At 43.5% G+C, this 23,297-nt stretch overlaps 1 protein-coding gene across 1 annotated transcript in view; it reads left to right on the forward strand.

The window, feature by feature from the left end:
- Nucleotides 1-23,297, forward strand: part of ZMYND8 (zinc finger MYND-type containing 8) — a 106,897-nt gene that overhangs the window by 26,142 nt on the left and 57,458 nt on the right. Inside the window, exons 4-7 of the mRNA XM_016204809.2 lie at nucleotides 7,813-7,961; nucleotides 16,496-16,639; nucleotides 19,587-19,700; nucleotides 22,242-22,334. Coding sequence (XP_016060295.1) covers nucleotides 7,813-7,961; nucleotides 16,496-16,639; nucleotides 19,587-19,700; nucleotides 22,242-22,334 — 500 coding nt within the window. The remainder of the gene's footprint in view (nucleotides 1-7,812; nucleotides 7,962-16,495; nucleotides 16,640-19,586; nucleotides 19,701-22,241; nucleotides 22,335-23,297) is intronic.

The raw sequence follows: 23,297 nt of genomic DNA on the forward strand, positions 1-23,297 counted from the left end.
GCTGAGGAGGAGAAAGGACTGCTGTGGTTGCAATTGCCTCTAGTTGTTGAGGGCTCAACAGTGAATTCATTTGTAAATCAGCCTCTTTTCCCTAGAGTGAAGCAATTTCTGTCCTGCCAGGAGGGTTTGGAAGTTCACCTTCTACATATGAATGTGCCCTTTAATCACCATTTCTGCATTACACACACACACACACACACACACACACACACACACACACACACGGAACTAAAGATAATTTGGAAGAATAAACAATTATTAAAAAACTAAAAACACCTTTGCAAACCACCACAGCTCCCTTCTGCTATGCTCACTCCAGCCAGCAGAACAAATGAAAGTTGTGTTCATTCACATCCGGGGAAATAAATGGCTCAGTGCACTGAAGCCATTCAGCTTAGCGGAGCTGCTGTCTGTCCAGGGTGACAAATTATAGCTGAAAGCCCCTGGACACGAAGGCATGTTACCCTGCCTCTGACTGCTCGATTGTAGAGAGGTGAGGGTGTCCTTGCCCACTGGGAGACCTGGTGCGCACAAGACCAGGGCTGGCCTCGTAAGTGGTGACTCGTAGCCTGTCCTCTGCTTCTTCCTCCTCCCCCTGGGAGAGGCTGCTGAGGATCCGGAAGCAGGAATGTCTGCGGTGTGTGAGCCTCTGTTCTCTTTCAAAGAGAGGCTAGGCCCTCTGAGCAGCAGAGCTTTCTCAATGGCAGGTAAGCTCCCCTCTTCCCAGGGCTACTTGCCCTTTGCTTGCTTTGCCTCCCAGGTACCTGGGATCCTTCGTACATGGACATGTACCCAAGTTGAGAATGACCCTTTTGTTCCACGGCCTCATTTCTATTCCAGCCCTCCTTTTCCTGAGCTGGATGAGAAGCTCACATACACATGCGGTGGGAGAGCCCTTCAGAAGCCCAGCTTAGGCCAGAGTGCAGCCTATCTGGAGGCTGTGGCTTTGTCCCCAGGATCCTGTGGGTCTAGGAGATATTCTGTGTGTGAGCAAATGTTTTGATTGAGAGTTGATTTCACTTGTGTTCCTCGTGACGGGCATTCTCCACCATAAGAAAAAATATGCCCCATACCCCCATCATTTGCTTCTGATTTCTCATTTCTGCTCTGGGCCTGGAGGAAGTTCAGGGCTTCTGTTTCATTATGATGTAATTACTGGTTGGAGAGGGCCCTAAGATTCCTAGGGAGGGAGGCCTGTCTGGGTACCTGCTCTGTGTCTTTGGGAAATGCTTTGAAATGATTAACTGTGCTCAGCTTTGCTGCCTCAGGGAACAGCATGTGGTCATGTTTGAAGTAGACTCTGGTGAGGCCTGGCCATTGCACTTGGTGCTGAGCCAGTGCAGGCCTGTGCCTCTGACCCTGCCTTCGCAGTTTACCCGAGGAAACCTGGACTTTTCACAGTCCTGGGTTGATTCCCGTCTCCACTTTGTAGCCTGATGTTTCCATAACTTTGAAGCTGCGGCATTAACTTAATAGAAGCGATTTGTTTTTGGAGAGGGCGGTAGAAAAGGAAGAAGATGAGGAGGATTGTTGGTTTAAAAAAAATAGCTACCTTTTATTGAGTACACACTCTTTGCCAGGTGTTACACCAAGCTTCACATGAATTAACTCATTCAGCTCTTTAATAACTCCACAAGTACTGTGAGGTCCATCTTATGGAAGAATGGAGGCACAGAGGTTAAGTAGCTTCCTTGAGGCCACACTGCTGGGCAGCAGCAGAGCTAGGCTTCCGGCCACTGTGGCACCCTGCCTGTATCACCGGGACCAGGTCTATCAGAGTATGTGTCCCCTGACTTCCATGTAGGGTGACCAACTCATCCTGATTTGCCTGAATCTATCCATCTTCGGCCAACCAACGGTTGGTCACCATACTTCTGTGGCCCGTGATACCTGTTGACCAAGTTTCTCTTTTCCTTCAGGCTATGGCAGCCTTTGCTGTTGACACGATTAAGGAAATTTACCACCCACAAAAACAGCACAGGACTGCTCCTTGGGGAGAAGCACCCGGCCTTTCAGCTGGGGCCCTTTCCCTCTCTGGAGGACACAGTTCCCTGTAAAGATGTGTCATTTCCTAGACTCTGGAGAATGAAGAGTGCTGTGACTCAGGCTCCGGATGTGGGTGGGGCGGGGCGCCTGCTACGGCCTATCTGGGAGGCCTGGATGGAGATTGGAAAGAACTACCAGGGGGAGGGGAGATGGCCTTGGAGACACCCTCCAGGTTCTCCTGCCACCACTGGAAGGTCGGGAGGTGAATGTGCTTCCTGGGGACTGCCTTTGAGCGACTGTTGTGCATCATCACTGAGTGACAAACATGATTTTCTCTCTTTCTCTCAGTTAGTTCCTGGAGCTCCTTATTGAACTTCCCTCTACCCCCCTCCTCCCCATACCACCATCTGCAGTGGAGAAAAAGGCAAAATGAGAGTATGCTCTTAAAACATAGACCTGAGTTAGAAAGTCGTCTTGCTACAGAGCTGAGACAAGCCTCTCCCTGGCATGAGGCCACGCGTGAGCCTCAGGGTCACGGCTGCCTGGGTTCAAGTCTCAGCCCTGCCACTTGTGTGATCTTGGGCGATGACTTAGAGGGAAGGACACAAAAGGCATTTTGAACACTGCCTGGTACATTGTATGTAATAGAAGAAAGTCTTAGCTGTTAATACTGTGGCTCAGGAAAGCTAAGAGGCTGGGCTATCTTGAAGTAAGGCATACCTAAATCAAGGGACATCTGGGAAGTGCTACGAGATTATTCCTGGGGGTCCACAAGACACCAGTTCCGGAACCATCTAATTACATGCTCGGTTCCTAATACCCATAGACCTTCCCATATTATTAAGATTTCAGTGAAATGTCACAAGGAAGGGGACATTCTGCTGCTTCCCGTTCTATGCCAAGCTGTTTTCCTGAGTCACTGCTCTGTCCTTTCCCTCCAGGCAGCTTTCCTCCCTCGCCCACATTAACTCCTTCAGAACCAGACTTATTTTTGGGAGGTGAGGGTGGAAAGCATAGGGTTGCCTGTAGGCCAACACAGTGGAATCACAAGGTCCTGCTACCTCACAGAAAGGTCTTTCAGATCAAGGGTGAACCATTTCCCTGGTGAATCAGTCTACAGAGGCTGTTCGTCGTCGTTCCAAGTTTAGAGATGAAATGTGTTTAGCAATACATCCCCATCAGAATTAAATCATTAAAGAAGGAAAAAAATACTTTACTCAGCTTTCTGGAAAAGGTCCTTAAGGTGGCTTTGTTACCATGACTACGGCAAGGTCCGCAGCACCCACCATCTAATCACCACCAGAGGCCTGCCCCCTCCCCCCCCAGTGGGCAGGTTTTTATGTCAGAATGCTGACCTGCTGTCTCATACCTCCGAAGGCTGCCATTGCCCAATTTTTCTCCCTAAGAGCCTTCATTGAAAGCTGTTGCTGTTGATAGATGTGCCTGTTGTTTGGAATCTATTAAATTTCTACCCTTTGGATGCAGCCGCCGAAGTCTCATTAACTCTGGAGGGAGTTGGTGTATTTGTAACCAGGAACAGAATTGAGGTCTTTATGTTTGGCCTAGACTAGAAGGTTGGGATCCTTTGAGGTGCGGGCAGCTTTGGGTCACACTCCTTGTCTTGCCAAGCAGGTCCCAGTTTCCCCTTTTGTTTCCCGATGGGCTGCTTAGTTGTAAATTGCGTATGAGTGCATTCATCCCCTTATTTCCCATGGAATTAAAGAATTTGAAAGTTCAAAAGGGACTTTAAAATCCTCTAGCCCTATACATTTACTTATTTATTTAGAGCAGGGGTCGGGAACCTTTCTTCTGCTAAGGGCCGTTTGGATATTTATAACATCATTTGTGGGCCATACAAAATTATCCATTTAAAAATTAGCTGTGAAAAAAGCTCCTAGATTTATTGAGTTTTGAGTCCCACCTGTGGTTGCCTTGGCAGGGCCAGAACAAATGATTTTGCAGGCTATATATGACTCATGGGCCATACATTCCCCACCCCTGATTTAGAGAGAAAACGTCAATTTGTTGTTCACTTATTTATGCATTCATTGGTTGATTCTTGTATGTTCCCTGACTGGGGATCAAAACCATAACCTTGGCTTATCGGGAGGATGCTATAACCAGCTGAGCTACCTACCCTAGCCCTGTACTTTTTAATCTTTACTGCTGATGACACCTTTGAGACGGTCAAGTAGGCATGGCCCTCTTCCCAGGAAGTTGCAACTGCGTATAGGACTGTGACTCCTGGATCATGGGTCCCTGAAGCACATTCATGGGCTCCAGGTAAGAAATTCTGGTTTGACTACTTTCTCTCCTCTCCTCCCACTTTATAGGTGTGGCCTAGGGCCCTGAGAAGGAGAGACTTGCCTGTGCTTGTCTCCTATTTAGCTGTTTTTATTCTCTTGCCTTGCCTCCTTGCTCGACTTTTATTTTCTCAGTCCCGGACCAAACCCACAGGTAGCGGTGGGAAAGAGAGGAGATTGGCCTATCAGGATGGAAGAGAATTTTCTAGGCTTGAGAACTCAGAGCCCATCCCTCCAACACCCCCCAAGCATCTCAAACCAGGGAGCATCTGACTCCTCCAGGGCTTGTGAAACCATATGTAGCTGGGCCTGTCCTGGAGTTTCTGATTCTGTAGATCTGGTGTGGGGCCCGAGAATGTGCGTTTCTAGCAAATGCCCAAGTGAGACGGCTGCTGCTAGTCTGGGGACTCCACACTGGGAACCATTGTTGCAGGGATCGCAGCTGCAGGGGGAACTGCCCAAGGAACTGGTGCCCTCTCTGGCGTCCGAGGTTGACTCCGTGTGGGCTGGGCTGCCCCGTGTTCCAGCTCAGCAGTAGCACTCCTGGGAGTGTTTAGGAGATGTGTGGGGGTGCCTTTTGTTGTCAGTGTTTGGGAGTCCTGATGTCATTGAGTGGGAGGGTGCTGAGTTAGTCCTTGGGATGAGGAAGAGCTGTCCCTTCCAAAATTCAGCAGTGAGTATTCCACCGAGAAACATTAAAATACACTACTTAATTTCCCCCCAACATGCCCTAATTTTCCCATTGGTGTGTCTTTCCTCATGTACTTTTTTCCTTCAAAATTTATCCACAAATGGAGCAAAACACACAAAATCAAAACCTCTGCCCAATAGCTTTCAGTTTTTGCCTGGCCAGGATGCCATTTCTTCTGGGACACATCTCCTCTGAGTTCCTAAAACACCTTTCTTAAATACCCACACTCTGACACCTGAGCAGAGATACTTGGCTTATCAGGGCTGCATAGAAAAAATTCCGAACACCTTCCTTCGATCAGCCCCAACTTTGTCCATGTGGTGACTTTTTTTATTTTGAATCAGGCCTCTGTCATCCACTCATTACTGGCTTTGGTTTGCACCTGCTGCTTTTTTTTTTTTTTAAATGTGAAATTGAACCTCCTATTTCATTATTTTATTTTGATAAAGTTGTCCAGGGACATGGTAAATACCATACACAAGGGTTACACAGTGTAAAACAATCTCTTTTCCACACCCAAGTGGGGTTTCCTCCCCTGAGACCACCAACCACTCATTTATTATTTATTTATTTATTTATTATTTATTTGTTATTTATTTATTTTATTTTTTTTTGAAATATATTTTTATTGACTTCAGAGAGAGAAAGGGAGAGGAAGAGAGAGATAGAAACATCAGTGATGAGAGAGATTCACTGATCAGCTGCCTCCTGCACGCCCCCCCGAGGATTGAGCCCGCAACCCAGGCATATGCCCTAACCTGGAATCGAACCGTGATCTACTGGATCCTAGTTTGATGCTCAACCGCTTAGCACACTGGCTGAGCAACCATCAGCCCCCATTTAGAGTTCTATCGCATCTTCATGTCCATCCAGGAATATTCTAGGCTTAGGCAGAGAGACACATATATTACATTTTTTGGGGGGTGGGTGGGGTGGGTATGTGTATTAGTCTGTTAATGGTGCTAGACATGTGTTGCTTTTTCGAACCTGGTTCAGAAGCTTGGAGATCGCCAGACATCAGTCCATGTAGAGGTGCCTCGTTTCTCAATGCTGCAGAATAGTCCACTGTGTGGCTGGAGTGTATTATTAGACCAGCCTTTATTCGTGGGCATTGAAATCGTTCCCAGTCTTAGGTATAGTATAGCACACAGCGCTGAGGTGGAGTCATCTTGTTTGTGCTTTGTCCCTCAGTGACTGTGTCTATAGACCTGTTTTTAGGAGGAGATCATTGGGTCAAAGACTTTGTGAGAGTTTTGATGGTGGAGTGGGTGCGGATTCCTGCGAGAATGAGAAGTTTTCTCTGGGGAATGTGCCAATCCCTGGCTGCACCTTTTGAGTGAATTTTCTCATTAACTAGCTGCTGTGTGCCTCTGGGTCAGCCATTTGGGCTCCCCAGGCCTCCGTTTTGATGTCCATGGGATGATCCCCTAAACTCTGGGTTCTGTTCTCCCTCAAGGTGTCTGTGGTTAGCATTTAATTTCCTCTCAGGGCTGTGTCTCAGCGAGAGACCCTGAACATTGGTTCAGGATTTTCCTGAAGCCTGCCTGGTGAGACTGGAGAGTTCCATGGCGGGAACTGGATTTTGTCACAGCAGTTCATTGTCTTGCTTTGTGAGCCTGCCCCAAGATGCTCCACCTTCAGAACAAAGTAAATCATTGAGAGCCTGTGGCCGTATTGGACCCTGGTAATCTGCCCCCTAAGACTCCTGTTCAGATACGGAGGATGGTGGCACACGGTGCAGCCTGCATGCTGGGACTTGCCTAATAGTTAAAACTGGAGGAGGAACGTTGTCAGGCTGTCTTTGGGGATAACTATCTTTCTGGATTCCACGTCCCATTCCATCCCGTCACCTGTACTCTTCCGCATAGCTCTTTCCTCTTCTGGTGCCTGTAGCCTTCATTTCTCAGCATGTGAGGTGTGCCAGGCCGTGCCATTATATCATCCCTAAGCTAACAAGACAGCTCTCGGGCATGGAATGGATTCACAGTCTTGCAGGTGAAGATTGGATGGTGGTGGAAGTATATCTGTGTTTAAATGAATTTCTGGGAGAATTAAAATAGAAAAGAGTGGATTGACAAAGGTGAGGTTGGCATTTTACAGATGAGACTCAGTGAGAAGGTAATTTGTGTTGATCTCTTTGGAGGAGAGTTGCAAACATAATGCCCACCAGTGGCTGAGCCATGAGGATTTCTGGTGGTAGCTTATATTTTTTTGCATAGTTGCGCGATGTTCGCCTGATAAACATGAATAAATGTTGTTGTCTTCCACAAAGGGCTATGTTTGCCTTTGTTTTCTTAAATGTGTGGCCTTCCTGGTCTATCTTTCACGGTTTCCTGCTTTTGCCATCAGGAACACATGTGGTGAAGAAATATTTCTTTGGGCTAAGGATGATACTGGTGCCTGTGTGACAACTCATGGTAGCTGGGTCATAGCCTCGTCAGCAGAGAACAGTAGGGAAGGGTAGAAACTGTGGCAAAATGGGGGGCACATTTTCATGTAAAAATGGCTGGCCAGTATTCAGATCTACTTGTTGCCATAAGGCCCTCAAAGACCCTGATCTGTTGTTTTTTTTAAGAGAAGCCAAAAATCTAGGTTATTTTGTGAAGTCTCCCAATTTTTATATTTTGGTAGCAAGTTAAATTAAACAAAAAGTTATATAGATCAAAGAAAGACCACCTGACCCCTGAGATAGGTAACAGAAAGGGGGGCCGGTGGGTGTATTCTAACAGGAGGAACACTAAAACGAAATGGGTTGTATCCTATCCTCCCCCCTCAAGGGGCCTAGGCCTCCCTGACTGCTTTAAAATGTGTGGTCCTGTGTGTCTCTTTCAGATCCTGGCTCCACAGAGAGAACAGCCCAGAAAAGAAAGTTCCCCAGCCCTCCACATTCTTCCAATGGACACTCGCCACAGGACACATCAACAAGCCCCATTAAAAAGAAAAAGAAACCTGGCTTACTGAACAGTAACAATAAGGAGCAGGTAAAGGGCCACCGGGAATGTGTCCGCACCAGTGGGACAAAGGCTGTAGTGAGAAGTACTACAGCTCTCGGGGGTTTATTTAATGCCGGTGTTCTTGGCATTTAACAAGCTGCCTGACTCTGGCTGTCATTGGCATAGGACAGAAAAGGGCAGCTTAAAATGGGCCTGTGTTGAAATTTCTGGCAGGTTTTCAGATCTGTTTTGGAGACAGGGCAGTGACCCAGATGAGATGAAGACACTGTGCTTTAGGGTTTGGGCTTTTCCTTGGGTTTCTGTTTCACACTTTAGGACTGTTTCCCCCATGTGGCCAGAGGATATTTCCTTCTGGGCCAGACAGCAGGATGGTTCTCACCTCTGCCTGGAGGTGTTTGTATGCCTGAGGCATGCTCCCTTCTGGTATCATTTTTCTCATCTGTAAAATAATGGGCTTAGGTCTGTGGTGAGAGACAGCTGCTCTCCCCACTCATTGCTCACTGTAGACTTTGGTAATTAGTCACCATTCTTTTTCACTGTGCATAGACCTTGGCTGCAGACTCCATCTTCCCTGGGCAGCGGGAGCCAACCAACTAGATAGGAACATCTATTCACTATCTCGGATCACGCTAAAGAAACTTAGCTTTAAAGTTCTCTGATGCAGGTTAAATATATTTTCAATTTAAAAAAAAAAAGAGGTGCTTTAGTGGACCATGAGGCCAAATCCTGGCCCCGGATGAGACAGGGTGACCTGTGGTTCTGGTACCACTTAAGCAAGGAATCCTTGGATATGTTCATGCATTTCTTGCGTTACGAGTGCCCAAGTGGGCTCTGGGGATTTGAGGTTGAAGGAAACAAGATTATTGCTTTCACAGGAAGAGACCTAGCAGCGGTTAAATGCCCAGAAGTATGAGAGGGTATGTTGCTGCACACTAATCTATTTTCATTCTCAAATTATATAGCGAAATGCCAGCTCTGCTTTTGCTCTTTGGCTGTGGGCGAGTTAACCTCTTGGTGCCTCTTTTTCCTATCTACTGAAATGGGGATAATGACACTCCTACTATTGATTTCCTAAGGTTGTTACGATGAATTGAGCCAAGTGACATAAATAATAAAAATAAAAATTAAGCGAGGCTCTACACTAAGTGGACTAAGCACACAAGCTACATATGAAATAATTCAACAACAGCTCTAGAAATGTCCTAGACCTGTGCTGTTCAGTATGATAGTCACAAGCCACATGTGGCCATTATGCATTTGCAAATGGCAAATGTGACCAAGGAACTGAATTTCTAATTTAAATTTATGTGGCAGTCTGTGGCTTGTAGCTGCCATGTTGGACAGTACAGGTCTAATCCTGTTAGAGGAGAGAAACTGGTGGGTCAGAAATAAATTTTGGGGGGGAATGCAATGTGAAAGACATACATAATAGTGTTGGTAATAATCTAAAAGTAGTGCTTACATTGTGCTATATGTCCTGTTGTAAGCACTTTCCTGGATTAATCTTTAAAATTTTTTTTCTTGTACTGAGCTATAATTGACATGGGACATTATATTAGTTTCAGATTTTTCCCCTTTGCCCCATTTTCAGGTGCCTATGTTAATGTTTATGATGACCCTTTGAGTAAGGGCTGTAATCATCTCCATTTTATAGATGAAAACACAGGTTCAGAATGGTTAAGTTACCTCCTTGAGGTCTCAGAGCGAGTAAGAACCTGCTTTTGAGCTTAGGTCTGCCTGTTGATATTAAAGACTAAGAGAGAAACATGAAGGCCACAGATAATCCCCAAACCTTAACTTAGCCAGTCGTTAACTTCCTGGGTAACACTTTCTCACCAGCTACCCAATCTGTGTCCCCCTCTGGAACTGTCGGCCTCAGAAAAGTGTCTGATGGTTGCTGTCTCCCCAGAGTTTGACCCAGGGTGGGAATTTATGAACAAAGAATGTGCTCAAGATGTGGAAAATAGCAAAGCATGGGTGACGAGACATGGTGTGCGATTATGCTCCTGAGTAATCTGTCATCTTCAGTCCTGGTAGAAGAGCTTATAGGATCGAGGCTCTGGAGGGAAGGTGTTGCAGACCAGGGGACTGGGCTCTTTTTGCCCCACTGCATCTGGGGAACTGGCTGTGTGACCTTGGTATTGTTTTTTTATCTCTGAGCTTCAGTTAACGTTGTAAATAAGGGTTTAGACTGGGGACATTATTAGGTTGCTTGTAGGTTTGTTTTTTAGATCTAAAACTCCCTGGGGCTGAACAGCCAGGAGGTAGCAAAAGAGAAATTAAATTAGCCTTAGCTGTAAAGAGAGGAAATGGCTAACCCTTGACTCTATAATTCATTGTAGCATATAAAGTTTGCATGGTAGGGGCAATCTCTCTCATGCAGAGCCTGCTTTCCTAAGAGGAACTTAAATCCTTTGTAAAAAAAATTCTTCTGGACAACCCTCCCTTTCTTGGCCTCTTTCTTTCTTTTAGAATTTTGGAATTAAAACCAAATCATAAGCTGCAAATGCTGTGATTGACCAACATAATATAATTCCTGTTAGTCACCAACATTTGAAAATGGTGAGATTTCAGGTAACAACTTATATTTCTAGGTTCCTATAAAACTCAGAATTCTAGCAACAGCTGGAACTGAGTAGATCTTGCCCCTTTAGACGCAGGACCTGTGTGCTCCGGTTTGCAGCACTCCCCACCCCCTCCCTATGGTGTTATACCCCACCTGCTTTGCTTGTTCTTTCTGCCTCAGGCCCTCTTAGGTGTTTGAGCTCTTTGCATATATCAAGGTTCTCCACCTCCTTCCTTTTTTTCTTCACTCTAATTTCTCTTCTGTATTCCAGTGTTCTAAAAAGAAAACCATTCTGGCCTTAAAAAAACTAAAAAAACTCCACATTTTTCCAATTTTGGTAGTGACTTTTTATTACCAAGTGGAGATGTGGGTTGAGTTTTCAGGTTGGGAGCCTGTTTCACCCATTTTTCATATATTGGGGATTTGATAATTTTAGGGGAGTTTCAAGAAGAGCTTTTAAACATGCTTTATTTTTAGGGGAAAAAGTATTCTAAGGCTTAAAATTAATTTTTAATGCCTCTTGGTTCAATGTTTTTATCCCTTAGGAAAGGTGAAAACATGTAGGTGCTTTTTCTTGGGATTGCCAGAGGGAACATCCCAAAGCCTGGAAGGGTGCTCCTGGCATTTTGTGGAGGAGGGTCAGGTTGCCAAACATCTTGCAGTAGATAGGACAAGAAATACCTTGTCCCCAAGTGACATTAGGGCCCTGATTGCAAAATACCACTCTTACCTTTAGTTATTGGGTCATTTGAGTTTGAAGAGTCCTGTTGGAAGAACCAACCCTTCCTTCCTTCCTTCCTCCCTCCCTCCTTCCTTCCCTCCCTCCCTCCCTCCCTCCATGAAAGGATTGAGAAATAACTGCTAACAGACTTGTACCAAATGGCCTTAGATATACTTTGATCAAATATGGCAGAGAAATCCTGGGTTCCCTCTTCATGTCTGAGTGCAGGGTATATACATATCATAAATGGATGGGCTAGGACTTATTTTGTTGGGTCCATGCATTGTCTTAAAAACTTGGATGTTTCACAGAAATCCTTTGTTGGGCAGGGACAGTGTATGAGCAGTTGAGCCAGTTCAGGGGACAGCAGGATTGCTGGCATTGTCCTGAGATCAGGCAGCACTGTGGTATGTGCCAGCCTAGCTGCCTTGGCCCTGGAGCTGAGTGGAAGTGCGCCCCTGTGGTGGGTGTGAGCTCTGCCCCTGCTGCTGTCTCCTCCAGAGTGAATGCTAGGGCCATTCCTCATACTCCAAGGCCAGGTAGTTTGTCTTATTTTGCAAGACCCATGCTTTTATCCAGTGCGGGAGAACAAAAGCTGGAGAAGGGGACTATATTTATTTAATTTATGTGATCTATGTCTCCCCTGTAGGAATTTGAATTTGTGGGTCCCCCTCCCCCCGACATGTACCCTGTGCTTACACAGCAGCCAGAGTACCCATTCTCTAGCTTAGGCAGACCAGGTGTCACAAACTATACTTGTTACATGATAGTCTAGGTGCAAACTCTAGTTATTACTATACTCTGAGCCTGTTTCTGTAAATAAAGTTTTATTGGCCTACAGCCACATTCATTCATTTACATACTGTAAAAAGTTTGCCAGCTCCTGGGGCAGACTAAGGTATTCCAGAAACGAATGAACAAGCCTGTCTATTTTCTTGTTAAGCTTACCTGTGGGAGAAGCAGGGAAATAAGAACGTTGCTCACAGAGCCTGCAATTATCCTGTAATAACACAGGTTGCAACCTGTTTGCCTTACCAGCAGGCTGGTAACACACCTTATACTTGTGGGGGTGAACCTGAAATGATTTGCTTTTCCTGTTTTAAATGTTCTATATTGGTTATCAGATGATTTTGATGGAGCAGGAAACATTTACAAGCAGCAGATAAGGCAGGTATCTGATTGACAAGGAGATTACCAGGGAGCTAGGCCTCAGCAACAACGTCACTGCTCCAGGAAAGGACAGAATCTCCTGAAAAGAGCTTGGAGCAGCCTGACACTCAACTCCTCATGATCCTCCCAGGATCACCTGCTCCCCAGCCAGGTGTGGGGCAGGGGCAAGGACATGGGGAAACCTAACTTCCTAAGTGGCAGTCCTCTGGCTCCTATGAGATAGAAAGGACTTGGGTTACCCCTTAGGAAGATTAGCTGTCATATTAGAATTTTCTTGTTTTCTTTCGATCTTAGTGATTCCGATTCTTTCTGTCCTATTAACTTACTGGATGGAAGTCAGGCACTGGACTATAGCTTACCGCTGTCTTGCAAAAGCCACGAAAGCATCTTAGATGACCCTACTCAGGTTAGAGATAATTTCTGCTTGCTTGATGTGTATAGTTTATCTTTCTTTTTTAAAATATATATTTATTGATTTCAGAGAGAGGAAAGGAGAGGGAGAGAGAAACATCAATGATGAGAGTCATTGATTGGCTGCCTCCTGCATGCCCCCTGCTGGGGATCGAGCCCACAACCTGGGCATGTGCCCTGACCGGGAATCAAACCCTGGTTGCCATTCCTGCTGGGCATGTAAAGGATATGATTTTCTAACCACTATGGTGTACACCTGAAACTAACACGAAATAGGGTGACCGGGCGTGGCTCAGTGGTTGAGCGTCAACCTAGGATCCAGGCGATCGGGGTTCGATTCCCGGTCAGGGCACATGTCCAGGTTGCGGGCTCGATCCCCAGCAGGTGGCGTGCAGGAGGCAGCCAATCAATGACTCATCATTGATGTTTCTCTCTCCCTCTCCTTTCCTCTCTCTGAAATCAATAAAGATATATTTAAAAATAAAGAAAATCATATACTTTACAGAGTGATCCCCAATATTTCAAGTACCCATCTGGCACCATATATATATTGACTGTATTCCCTATGCTTTATTTTATATCCCTGTGACTATATATATACACATACATATATATTAATTTTTTTTATCCTCACCTGAGGATATTTCTCCATTGCTTTTCAGAGAGAGTGGAAGAGAGAGAGAGAAACAGAGAGAGAGAAACAGAAACATTGATGTGAGAGAGACACATAGATTATTTGCCTCCTGCACTTGCCCGACTGGGGCTGAGCCTGCAGCCAAAGTATGTGCCCTCGGCTGGAATGGAACCTGGGACCCTTTAGTCTGTGGGCTGATGCTCTAACCACTGAGCCAAACCAGCTAGGGTGCCATGACTGTAGTTTTTAAAAATATGTTTTTATTGTTTTAGAGAGAGAGGAAGGGAGAGGGAAAGAGAGAGAGAGAGAGAGAAACATCGATTAGTTCCATATGTACCCTAACCCCAACTGGGGATCAGATCCACAACCTGGACATGTGCCCTGACTGGGAATTGAACTGGTGACCTTTTGGTCCACAGACGATGTTCAGCTGAGCCACACCAGCCAGGGCCCCATGACTGTCTTGTAACTCCCGATTTGTACTTATAAATCTCTTCACTTTTTCCATCCAGTTCTTCCAGATAAGTCTTTTTAACCTGGCTTTCTCACCTGTCAAGTAAGACCAGTAGTGTCTACCCTGTGTACCCCTCTGGGTGGTTGTGGGGATAACATGAAGATGGTGTGTGTGATAGTATGTTGAAAAACATAACATGGGAAGAATATTGTAGCTATGATGTTAATTTCTGGAAACCAAGTGAATGGTCTATCTCAAATGTTGAAGTGAAACAGGGACATAACTGGGCTCAAGAATTACATATTCCCTGGAGTTAGGTTTTAGAGCTCTAGCTTACCTGTGTCTCTGAGCTTGATGCCATTTTCTTAAACTAGTAAGTCTCTACTTTCTTTGCTGCAAACTTCTGATTGTGTTTTATTGGGCTTTGGTGCATGCAGGCAAATGGATGCCATTAGCCCGGTAACAATTTTGGTGCCAAACTTGGGGCTATTTTGCCTGTGGATTTGGTGACCCCAGCTTGGGGCTTGCCACTAGGCCCCTGCCAGCAGCTGCCCAGACCTATTATTGGCGGAGGCTAAATGGCAGTCCATAACCGGGCGCCCCCAACCTATGGTGCTTTTGTTTGCAGCATAAGAAATGAGGAATTTAAAAGGCCTAGATTTGGAATTTGCTCTGGTTTTGGAAATGGAAGATGTCTTATGCCTCAGACCCATGAAAGTGGACAAATACCACCTACCACACTATCATTAAACTAGAGAGAAAAACTCCATGGTTGACATGAGGACCTGATACAATGATTAACCAATCAGTGTAGCCCCTGATTTTTATTTTCTGGTCAATGGATTTTATTAATTTTGTTAAGTGAACAGTAGCCACGTAAGATTTATTAAACCAGTAATGAAAACATGTTACTGTTTTGTCAATAGACAAACAGACCAAAAAAAAGGTCAGACACTACCTCAAATACATATGGGAATTTAGGGAGCCAGTTTAATCAGAGCAGGTAAAGATAGATTTTCTACCTTGTTGGACCTTTAAGTTTTTATCATTTCACTAAATTTTTGATTCTTTTTTTAAAAATTACCATGATTAATAATTTTTCCTGTTTATAATCTATCCCCATGTGGGCCATCAGGGAACCAGGTTTTAGAGTACTAGCTTACCTGTCCCCAGGTTTGGTGCCATTACCTTAAAGTAATAAACCTCTACTTTCCTTGTCTCTCTCCGCCCCCACCTCCCAATGCAATCACTCAATAAACTATTAGAACTGTTTATATATAGGGACAATTAAAAAATCTACCCGCATTTCTATGTACCACCAATAACTATTTGGAAAATATAATAGAAAAAGATGCCATTGACAGTATCAACAAAAATTATGTAGTCTCTAACCAGTATATGAGATCTTTATGGAGGAAACTGTAATATTTTACTGAAGGACAGGGAAAAAGCTTGTTATACAAGGAAGTTTATTCAGAGGTGGTTGTGGCTAAGCTATTATCCACAAAATCGAGGTTCAACGTGGGTTGAGTAGCCTTCTTAAGGTCGCATAGTGAGTTACTCCAGGTCATTTTGATGCTTACCTCCAGACTTTCTCATCCTTCCTAAGCAGGATTTCTTACTGGTTTCCGGTACACATTTTGCTAATGAATTTCATCTGAGTGATTTTATGTGCGTGGAGTGCGACTTTGCTGGATTCTATATCATTAGGGAAATAATTGCTCTTGATAGTTTGGGATAAGAAGGGGTCTGGCTCCTGTGAATTGGCCACCCATCTCATCTTTCTACCATTATTGGTTCTAAGTAGGTGATGTAGCTCCTGGTAGATGAGGACCTACCATGTTTAAGAACCATGGCTTTAGGAAGCCTCTTGTTGGGTCAGAGTACTTCATGCATTCAGGAAAGACTTAAAAAACAGGTGATCATTTTTTGGTGCCTCAAATCCAATTGATCTATTCTCCAAAAGCCTGATGTTGAAAGAATCCCAGGGCAAACTGACGTTATTTGTTGGCTTTGAACATTTAGACTTCCATATATTGGGCTCTTAACTATATCAGCAATATTAGTAATGGCAGCACAGTGTTAAATGCATATATTGCACCATCCCATTTAATCCCAACCACAGTACCATGAAGTTCAGTATTATCATGCCCATTTATTTTACAGATGAGAAAATTGAAGCTGAGAGGTTAAGAGACCTGCCAAGGGTCATGTAGCTGGTAGAGCTAAAATTTGAACTCAGGTATGCCTGAGTTGTGTAGCCATTAGGCTATCCTGCCATAGGACTGCCTATTGAGTCTTGGACATCAGCTTTTCAATCTATGTCCTCTTAAAATAGAAGCAAGAAAAAAGTCTTAATATGTAATGATCTGTAAACCCTGTATGTAGTAGAGTAACCCAAGATAGCTTTTTAATGAATGTATGAAATGCTGTAATTGTCTTTTGTTGTTATTGATGTATTTGTTCAAATTCCTTTTGAGAATGCACATTTGTTTTGAAACCAAACCTGTCTTTCTTGCCTACATTTCAGTCAGAACTAAGACATGGTCCGTTTTACTATATGAAGCAGCCACTCACCACAGACCCTGTTGATGTTGTACCGCAGGATGGACGAAATGATTTCTACTGCTGGGTTTGTCACCGGGAAGGCCAAGTCCTTTGCTGTGAGCTCTGTCCCCGGGTTTATCACGCTAAGTGTCTGAGACTGACATCGGAACCAGAGGGGGACTGGTTTTGTCCTGAATGTGAGGTCAGTTCTGATGAATGAATGCATTATCTGCCTCGTTTCTTCTCCTTTCTCTTCCTCCCTTTTATTTTTAACTCTTCAAATCATCCAGATTCAGGGAAAAAAGAAATTTCTTGCCTTCCACCTGCTCTATTCTGGTCATCTCCTTTTTGGACCAACGTTGGCAGTGTGGCCTCTTGGGAAGACATTTTCACTGAGTATTTTTGATTCTTCGTGGGTCTTTGGATCACTTTGAGATCTGCCACCTTCTCTGATCCTTTGGTAATGAACATTTCAGAAGTTAACTGATGAATCTTCACATATTTTGAAAAGATTTCATGCTATTTTTCCCCTTCTTGGATGTTGTCTTCCTGCTCCATCATTGAATCATTGGCAGTAGCCACTTTAGGAAGACCAGTTTTGGTTGTATGTTCCATGTGGTTGCCATCTGATGCTTCCATTCAGACCACACCTACTTGTGCACTTCTTAGGTGCTAGGGAATTGGCAGTAAACAAAAAGAGGCATGAGTCACATTCTTTTCAGGAAGAAAGGCCAAAAACCAGGCTAGTGAAAGCTATATACAGTATGTTAGAGGAGGAGTGTTCTGGAAAAAATGAATTGAAGATGACAAATAGGGAGCAAGGAGGGTGCAGGGTGTTCCCATTTTAAACAAAGAGGTCCAGGAAGCCTTACTAAAATTTGAGAAAGACTTGAAGAAGAGGAGGAGTGAGTCATGCAGCTGGGGGGATGACCCTCTAGGCAGAGGGGACAGCAAGTTCAAGACCCCAGGCAGAAGCACACTGGCATAGTAAAGGGAATGTTATATTTCATTTGTAGCAAAGTCTATGAACACTCCTCATTAAAGCAATTATTGCGGTTTCCATTATCTGGCGACTTCCAAATATGATGCTTTTTCAAAATGCTGAAAGTAAGAATGTCCTCTACAAAATAATTTACTATGGGATGTCACCTGCATTCAAAGTATGTTGGAGTGAGATATCAAATGAGGGAAGCTTTCTATGTGTCAAATGGAAAGTTCTCCCAGATGTCATTAGTGGGGGGGGGAAGCAAGCTATATATAGGACAGTGTCTATGGTACCATTTTTGTATAAGAAAAGGAGAAAAATAAGAAATAAAAGAAAAGAAATTAGACATTCAGCCGATAGGATGATGACGTCTTAATGACGTCCTGCCCCTAAAACTGTAAAAGATGGCCTTTGATTCTCTGCGGGTTACTCTAGATGGAGAGATGTGTAGGACGTGTTTGCTTAGCTACGCCCTCCTGTTCAGAGCCTCAGCTCATTCTTCTACGTTTAGTGTGGGAATTGGAGCCTTCACCTATTTCTTTTTGTCTTGGCCAACCCTTCCCTTCCTTAAAATTATTGTTTAATAATTTTGCAAAAAAGGTAGTGGTTCAGAGAGGATACTTTTGCTGCAAATAATAGGTCTTGGTAAAAGGTGACTGAAACAATAGGGTTTTGTTAGCATGGGTAGGAAAAACCCAGAGGCAGGGCCAGGCAAGAGCTTGTTCAGAGCCAGACTTTCCATTCCATTGCTGAGGCCATGTTGTCCCCATGTGGCCCTATGATGGCGACTGGGGATTTTATCACAGTAGCTAGACAAAAATCCCCTAATAGGGGTGTCTCTCTTCACATCCCTTTTTATCAAACAGAAGGACTTTGCCCATCAGCCTCCAACTGACTGATTTGCCCTTGGGTTCATTGGTCAGGTCTGGATCATTAGTCCTTAATCAAAGAAGGCTTGAAAAATGCGTGTCCAGCACTTTTTAGTCTATATTGTGGGAACCAGGCACTGCCAGCCAGGAGGAAGGGATTGGAGATGTGGGGCAGAGAAGGCGAATGACAGTTGAATGACATGCAGCCCAAGTGTTTGCCATGGATAAGTTACCTGGAAACGAACAGGAATTCAGGCAAACAGGCATGCTATGTCTAAGATTTCAAGCCCCAGTGTTCTTACGGGGTGACTTGGTAGGGCGCTCAGCTGAGAAGACGAGCTCTGTCAGGCTCTGGTAGCCAAGCAATTAGATACTTGCGTCATGTACTGTTTTCGGCTTCAGAATGACTCTGTGTTGCCCATTTTCCTCGACAACCAGACACATCTGAAAGTTCCTTTTGGAGGATCCAGAGATAGGAAGAGTGGAAATGAAATCCAAATTAATTGGAGAAAACTTTTCTCAGCTCTCTCCCCACAGATGGCTCAAGAATGTTCCCTGCCATCATCAGACTTCGCTATTTTTGTTGTTGTTGCTGCATAAGGATTCTGAAGCGCTGACATATAGCACCAGATTTACGTAGCAGAATCCGAGTCTCTTCTTGGATGGGAGTTTCCCTTACAAAGTGACATTTATTGCCCATGGAGATAAGACAGCTAGGCTGTGCTCCTCGCGCAGTTGTCCTGAGTGGGTTCACATCAGTGGTGACAGAGAATTAAGTCATATTTATTATTAGTTCACCACCATCCCTTGGATTCTTCCTATCTTGAAGACGGTCCCTTTCCATCAGTGATGTCGCTGAGTAAATGCCTTGCCAGTTTCCTGAAAGATAGCCCAGAACCTTAAGAAGATCAAGATAAGTGGCTGATTCATTGTATGAAGAGATCACCCTGAAAGCATCAGTGGCCTTTCCTCTCATCCCATTCTTGAAATTCAAGATTGTAATAATGACTATTTTCAGGGCCCTGCTCAGTGGCATCTTTCTTAGATTTTATCATCTTCATGAGCATAAAACACTTCTAATAAAGTAATCAATGGATTGGTGTGCTTCTAACTTTTATCCACTGATCCAGTAAACGGATAAGTAGATTGGAGTCCTTGTCAAGCGAAACGACTGGTCTCACTTGGAAATTATCATTTTTTATGTGTGAGCTTAATGGAAAATTAGGAGAAAAGGGAAATCAGTTTACGGATAGTAACTTTTTCTAACTGGCCATCTGTGTGATTTTGACTTATAGAAGATTACAGTAGCAGAATGCATCGAGACCCAGAGTAAAGCCATGACAATGCTCACCATCGAACAGTTGTCCTACCTGCTCAAGTTTGCCATTCAGAAAATGAAACAGCCAGGGGTAAGAAGAAAGTTCCTCTTGGTATAAAGTATAAATGGAAGTAGTGACTTTTGTTCTGTTAACCTCTTATTCCAGGTAGCTTTAGCTTTTCAGACACCTGTGCATGCTGGTTAGGCCTTCTTATGTGCCGAATTCCAACATCTGTAAATGAAACGTAAGTTACGACAGCATTCAGTTCTCTATAGTGTGTACTGTGTGTCCTCAAGGACTTTAGTTGGGAAATGATGGGGATTTAAAATTCTGATTGGTTATCTAGTGAAACCACCCTCATATCCCATCAGGTAAGGGGAAGTTGACTCCTTCCCTTGTGAGTTAGTAAAATTCCATTGCAATGATTGCTGAGTACAACCCAGTTTATTTATAAACAAGGTCTGACCATGGAACCTTCCAGTAAAACTCAACCAGTGAGCTTTCTCATAAAGGGTGAGAATTTGATTGGTTCCTTCAATGTTGAAATGGGATTTGAGGTACAGCCTGTTCCCCTTAAGGAAAATATTATTATTTTAATTTATTGATGAGAGAGATCAATTTATTGTTCCACTTACTTATGCACTCATCGGTTGATTCTTGTTATGTGTCCTGACTGGGGATCGAACCTACAACCATGGTGTATTGGGATGGCATTCTCACCAACTGAGCTACCCAGCCTGGGCAAAGAAAATCTGTATGTGAAAACAGGGCTGCCACATTCTGCTGGCAAATTGTGTCCTTCCCGTGGTTTCCCTCCTGAGTGCCAGTCTGATCGTAGCCATGGTGGTTTTAGTTTTTGTGTGACAGTTTTCAGGAAGATGGCAGTAAAATGCTTTGCTTCTAAAAATAATCCATATGTTATGCCAATATAATCTATATATTATGACATTTTTTTCCTTTAGAAACTTGAGGCTGGAGTTCTCTTTTTCTGATTTGCACAAAGGCACTATATGGACCAGTAGTGATCCTTTGTAACTCTTTAGAGTTTGCTTTTTCTAAGTCAGATGCATCTATAGAAATGTAGAATCTCAGGGTATTTAGTAGCCCCTGTGGTTTGATTCTTTATAAAAGGAAGCTTTAGTTTTGAGATTATATAGTGGGATTTGGTATCATGATGAAAAAGATTGAGAGCATGCCAGTTGGGTATTGCTAAATTGGGAACCTATTTCTTTTTAATAAAATGCCCGTCAGTGGAAGCAAAAGCATAGCCTCAGTTTGGTTAAAACGACAAACTTTTAAAACTATGGAGTTTTCTATTTTGAGTGACAGAGAATTACTTCCTGCTTTTTGTAGGCTGAATCATATCTGCTGAGGACTGTTTACAAAGAGAATAGACTCATGTAGACTTGTCAACACTGTAGAATTATAAACCAAAAGGAAAAATCAGAGACGACGTTAATTTCTCACATAAATTCTTTGATATAAAATCAATCAGCATAGAAAGTCGCTGATTTTGTGGTAGCATCTCTGAAACTTACAATGGCCACTCATTCATTCTGGGTAAAAGGGCTTGGCTGACTGTAAATGGTAACCCATTCAGATGCCTTGCTTGAGTATAATTTGGTGTTTAATTAAATCTTTTAGATTTTTTTTATTGATAAGTAAATACCACCTATCAATAAACCAGGCTTACGTTTTCAGCTGATTCATGTAGGACTTAAGAAAATGGATCAAGATGAAAAACTTTTACACAGTTCCTGTGTTGAAGGTAATTTGGCTTCTCAAAGAAGGAGCAAAACCTCACTATTTAAATCTTCCCCCATGTGTAAAATAGCTGTTGGCACTTTGGAGAACCTTATCTGGTGTTTCTTTATTTGGTATAGCCAGATTTTAGCCTCAGGCAGTTTTGATTATGGGCATTTGCAGTGTATACATAAGCTTTGTTCAGAGTTCAGGTCTAAAGGAACTGATAGAGTGTTGTTCTTGTCCATCTTAATACAGGGTTGGGCAAAAGTACGTTTACAGTTGTGAGTATGCTAAACACAGACTTCATTCTGGTATTATTATTGATTAATTATTGCATTATTTTTCATTTTTAAAAAAAAATATCTTTATTGATTTCAGAGAGAGGAAAGGAGAGGGAGAGAGAGATAGAAACATCAATGATGAGAGAGTCATTGATCGGCCGCCTCCTGCACGCCCCCGACTGGGGATCGAGCCTGCAACCTGGGCATGTGCCCTGACCAGGAATCGAACCCTGATCGCCTGGATCCTAGGTCGATGCTCAACTGCTGAGCCACGCCTGGCCAGGCTGCATTATTTTTCATACGAACAACTGTGAATCTACTTTTGCCCCACTCTGTTTACAAGGACAGGACCTGTTATTTGTGTATGTCTTCAGAAGGAGACAAAACCAGAACACAGTTGGGCTCGTAATTATTGATAATCAGGCATAATTAGAAAGGGAACCTATTTGGAGAGCTCCTCAGGATCATTCTTTGTGAAAATTTTAAAAACCATATTGTCTGAAAAGTTGTCTGCGTTTTAAAGTGCTTTGTTGGCATTAATGCTTGGTTTTCCACAGCAGTGATGGGTTTGTGTCTGTGTGTGTGCGTATCTTTTCTTTTATAGACAGACGCATTCCAGAAGCCTGTTCCATTGGAGCAGCATCCCGACTACGCAGAATACATCTTCCACCCCATGGACCTTTGTACATTGGAAAAGGTTGGCCTCCATCAAAGAACCTCACCGTTGTTGCCCACAGTTGAGATGACTAAGGATCCTCCCTCATTTTTCATTCCCCATCTCAAGTTAGATGGTTTCTCTACATTTCCTCTGCACTATTTTTATTGGAATGGAAGAACTTTTATTCCCTAATGCCTTCTGTAACATTCTTTTAAGGATTGCAATAGAGTGTCGAAGTCCACTGATTAGCTCTAAATATTACTTCTGCAGTGATTCTAGTTCTTTATAGGAAGAAGTCATAGCTTCTAAGACGTAGCAATTTGATGGATTTGAGCCTTACCTTTTCTTTCCTTTTGGAGATGCTAGTGAGAACAGCAGGAGAGAAGAGAAAATTAAGTGTCTGAGAAACCTTCACATTAGCAATACATTAATGGCTTCATAGAACTTGACTTACTCTACCGATAAGGGTATTTTTTTAATGCCCAGAGGTGTTTTAAAAGTTCATGCTAGACCTCTATGCTGAAAATGACACGTGTAACCCTTTAGATTGTGCACAACTTCTTGGTGCTGATTTTCAAATTGTTGGCACCAAAATCTGGATCAAGAAAGCATGTATGAGGAGAGAACATCACTTCATGTGTGCATGGATGAACCCCAAACAGTAAATCTCATTTGCTTTTGGAAAATTGCACACACTCTCATGGTATTCCAAAAAGACGGCATTCAAAAAAGACAGGGTTGGAATTCTAGCTTCCTAAATTAGTAGCTTTGAAACTGGAGAGATATGTTCCTTAACCTTTCCGTACCTTGGTCCCCCGTCTGTAAAATGGGAATGATAATGACTGCTTCATTGAATTCTCAGCCAGGAGGCTAATGGGAGACTATTACAAGTAACAATAAATACATAAATATATATAATGTCTGTTCACTGGAGTAAGCTGCTTGATAAAGGACAGCTGCTGTAAAATGAGAAAATTCAAGTTAGCGTGAGAAATTCAGTGG

Source organism: Miniopterus natalensis, chromosome 7, assembly GCF_054644295.1.
Source record: "Miniopterus natalensis isolate mMinNat1 chromosome 7, mMinNat1.hap1, whole genome shotgun sequence".
In the NCBI taxonomy this organism is placed as follows: domain Eukaryota; kingdom Metazoa; phylum Chordata; class Mammalia; order Chiroptera; family Miniopteridae; genus Miniopterus; species Miniopterus natalensis.